This window comes from Miniopterus natalensis, chromosome 11 (assembly GCF_054644295.1).
Source record: "Miniopterus natalensis isolate mMinNat1 chromosome 11, mMinNat1.hap1, whole genome shotgun sequence".
Lineage (NCBI taxonomy): Eukaryota > Metazoa > Chordata > Mammalia > Chiroptera > Miniopteridae > Miniopterus > Miniopterus natalensis.
This window is the reverse complement of record NC_142091.1, coordinates 52,922,448-52,926,050: the sequence shown is the minus strand read 5'-3', so window position 1 is coordinate 52,926,050 and position 3,603 is coordinate 52,922,448. Positions and strand designations below refer to the sequence as shown.

The following is a 3,603-nucleotide window of genomic DNA, read 5'->3' as shown; positions in this document are numbered from 1 at the left end:
CCTTATGTCATGGAAATCAACTGCCCTATGCCTAATGCGGTGGTTTTTTTTAATTTTGCTGAGTCACCACCAAAATCAAGTTGGCACTTCAGACAGAACAAAACTTTCAATGCGTTTAGAGGACACACCGCTTGTGACTGTCCCTGGGACAAAGAAGACTGCACTAGCCACTGAGCAGCAACATGACCCTTTCTAGGAGAGATAAGGTGCCAAATCCTAGGACACTTCTCAGCACAGAGCTCAGAACTCAGCTGTATTCCAAAGTGGACATGGTAGACCTGCAGAAGATTTGGAAACAGATCCTTACTGAAAGCATAAATAGAATTATTCTTTGGATCACCAGGAGGCCCAGAGAAATACAAGTGAGCCTAACTCCTTGGTTGGTATATACCAACAGTTCTTAAGCTTGTGTTCTAATGACTCTGATGCTTGGGCCTGTTTATAAACCTATGGTAAGCCCCCATGGCAGCGCTGTGGTTCTGTGTGTTTAATGGACACGTTTAGCTCCAGCAAGTCAATTCTGCTAGAGGGACAAAGTATAGTCAAAGTATAAGTTAAATAAGATGTAGTAACACTTGCCCAAGATCTGCATAGTAAGCTTTGACTTCTAACTGTGTAGTAAACGATGACTTCTAGATAAGGGCCGATGCAATTTAGAGCACCATTAAAAAGAAAGTAAAAAGTGTGCTGGAACAGTTCTGAGTCAGTTAAGGCTGAATCACCGCTGGGGTTGAGTTATCCCTGGCGGCTGAGTCATCACTGGAGGCTGGCTGAATCGTGCCTCAGTTCTGATGTTCTGTCCCAGAAGTTTAAAGCCTGGCATGAAAATAGGTTGAAGCAAATCACTCAGGTGAGAGAGAATGCTTTAAGTTTAAAACATTTATAAAGAAAAAGAAAAAAAAAGCTTACTGCTAACAGCATGTTACTTTTACTGTGATGTGACAGTTTGCCTTAGCCGGGGGATGTAGTGACAGCAATGTTTGCAAGACCATGTAAATATGTATGATGTCCCCAGCACACAGGCCTGAACTCAAGGATTACTTTGAAGGATAGATGAACTTATCACTGCTATTCAAAATAAAGCAAAGGCTAGGGAAGCATATGCCATTTTCAACGGTAAGGGCTTATTTACATTCAAGCACTGCAAATGTAAAGAACAAAAGTGAGCAAGAAAGGAATCTCTGACAGTATTGGCCAGTGAAAAGGGATATGGGTATATTTCTTCCTTACCGCCCCAGCTTTTTTTCTGGTGGTACCCAGGCAACAGAATCCAACATCATGACCTTGGAAGGCAGAAGCGTAATCATCCAGCTTTTCAAAGTCCACCACTTCTTGTATCTGGATGACAAGGACACAGCTGTATGTAACTTGATGTTATTTTTTAAAAAGTAGCCCTCTATATTTAAAGAATAAATTACAGAACATTACTGAAGAGTCTGCCCACTTAACATCACATTTTGCAAGCTCATTTTCTCCCACCAAAACCCAATTAATCTGAATTCCAAATCAACAAAGTACTAATGTGGCCACAGTATATTTAATTGGACTAGGGGTGATCCAGATCTCAAAAAGTCAGGTTCAATTATAATTTCTCTCTCCGGAAAAATAAAAGACCTGTCTGCACATTACCACAAGGGATACCAATGAGGTATAATGTGGGGTCAGGGAATGGTGTTTAGAACCTCAAATACCTAGGTTGGAGTCTTGGGCCTGATACTTCCTAAACAGTAATTTTGGCCAAGTTATTTTTATCATATGCCTCAATTTTTCAGCAGTAAAATGTAAATGATAATCTTCCCTTCAGTACAATCCCTGTACCATCTGCATTAAAATCAGTCAGTGGGTCACAGCTGGTATGGCTCAGTGGTTGAAAGCCAACCCATGCACCTAGAGGTCACCGGTTCGATTCCCAGTCAGGGAGGCCTTGCAGGAGACAGCCAATCGATGTTGATGTTTCTTTCTCATCAATGTTTCTCTTTCTCCCTCCCTTTCTCTCTAATAATCAATTTAAAAAAACTTATCTTAAAATCAGCCAGTGGGTGCTTGATAAAAGGGCATATTCTTAGGTCTCTGAGTCAGAAACTGCACTTTTAATAAGCACCCTTGGAAATTGGCATACTCACTGAAATTTAAGAACCTCCACCTAACCTGATAAGTTTGTTGTGAAACTTAGAAAAGAAAGTTTGAGAAGTTCTCATCCAGGGGTTCTAATAAAACGTTGCTTTCCATTCCCTACCATCAACTCTTGCAAAAGAATTTTCCTGATACTGTACACAACTCTAAAGAAAAGTGTTTACATTAAGTGCCGGACCAAAACTACACTATCAACACACAGAGTTTGATTTCAGTTTCTAATTACCATAAGTATCTGACACACCCCATGAAATCAGATTATGAAGACTATATGTTACTGCCTAAGTCTGAGCAAAGATGTTTTCAAACAGGAAAGTCCTGATGGACCAAAGACATATGCAAAATGACCTGAACACGGACCTGTAGGAGTCAAGAATATTTATTTATGACACCATTTGTTATGTGGAATGTTCCACCTGTGAAAACTGTGGGACCAAGTTCCATAATTAGGGGGTCTCAGGATTACACTATAATTTACTGAAGGTCACAAGTAACTCAGGACTCTCCATGAAGCTCAGACTTCAAATATTTAGGGAGTTTGCACCAGACTGAAGTCTGGTGTATTGTTTGGTTAACCATGAAAGAGTGATACTCAAGGGAAGGAATATTCCCCTTACAGACACAGGGCAGCAGCCAGCCCTGGGAAGTCAGGCTGGACAAATTCTTGTATGTGAATCCTCTTTCACTGCCATAGACTTTCTGTTCTGCAAAGCATTTTCTGATTCACTGACAACATTAGTGTGGAGTGGACAGTAAGAACGAGCGAAGTGGACTGTCTCCAGAACCCAGCTTGAGTGATGCTGAGGACAATGCTGTTCTGTCTCCGGGGCTCCCATCACAAGCCAGGCCCGCCTTACAGGTGCCTAGACTGAGAGGACCTTGCCCAAGGCCGCATAGTGGGGGGAGTCCAGGGCTCCCGCCCCCAGTAGGGGCTCTCACAGGCCAACCTGGGCCACATTCTGGTCACCTCTCGCACCTTCCACCCTGGCGGGCAATGTTAACCTGTTAAGCATGAAATTCTGTCCGCCGGCCGGTACATTTTGAGTTTCAAATACCCACCACATTTTTATAAGCTTCGTCATCAAAGGTCAGCTTCCTCCGGCCAATGACTGTGACTTTGGAAAACAGTCTCTGTTCCAGCATTTTTTTTAAGAGCACTCTGCCGGTTTCCCCGCTGGCGCCCAAAATAAAGGCGGATTTATTCTGCATCTGGAAGTCTTCCCGAAGCTTGGGCAGCGCCTCCATCTCAGCCGGGCTACAGAAACAGCGTCAACAGGGGCTGACTTGGGGATGTTTAGGGACGGCCCGCCCTACCCTGGGGAACACGGCACGGTCGTTCGCTCTGGAGGAGACACTGCGACTCTCCGCAGCCTGGCCCAGCGGAAAGCGCTGAGTCACCTGCAGGGCGCGGTGCCACCCTCACCTCGGAAGGGGCCACAAGCCGCTGGCACCCAGAGGCCTCGGCCCGCC

At 44.3% G+C, this 3,603-nt stretch overlaps 1 protein-coding gene across 1 annotated transcript; it reads right to left on the bottom strand.

Moving 5' to 3' along the window:
• Window positions 1-1,098: 1,098 nt before the first annotated feature.
• On the bottom strand, window positions 1,099-3,384 carry LOC148092029 (protein HTATIP2-like). The gene is made up of 2 exons (XM_087822336.1): window positions 3,193-3,384; window positions 1,099-1,338 (listed from the first exon to the last, which is right to left on the bottom strand). The coding sequence occupies exons 1-2, from the start codon at window positions 3,376-3,378 to the stop codon at window positions 1,135-1,137; spliced, it is 390 nt and encodes a 129-aa protein (XP_087678462.1). The 5' UTR covers window positions 3,379-3,384; the 3' UTR covers window positions 1,099-1,134.
• Between the last annotated feature and the right edge of the window lie 219 nt (window positions 3,385-3,603).

Coding starts and splice junctions, on each gene's coding strand:
- LOC148092029 (XM_087822336.1), bottom strand. CDS start 3,378: ATGGAGGCGCTGCCCAAGCTTCGGGAAGACTTCCAGATGCAGAATAAA. Junction 1,339..3,192: donor ACGAAGCTTATAAAAATGTG/GTGGGTATTTGA, acceptor CTTGTCATCCAG/ATACAAGAAGTGGTGGACTT.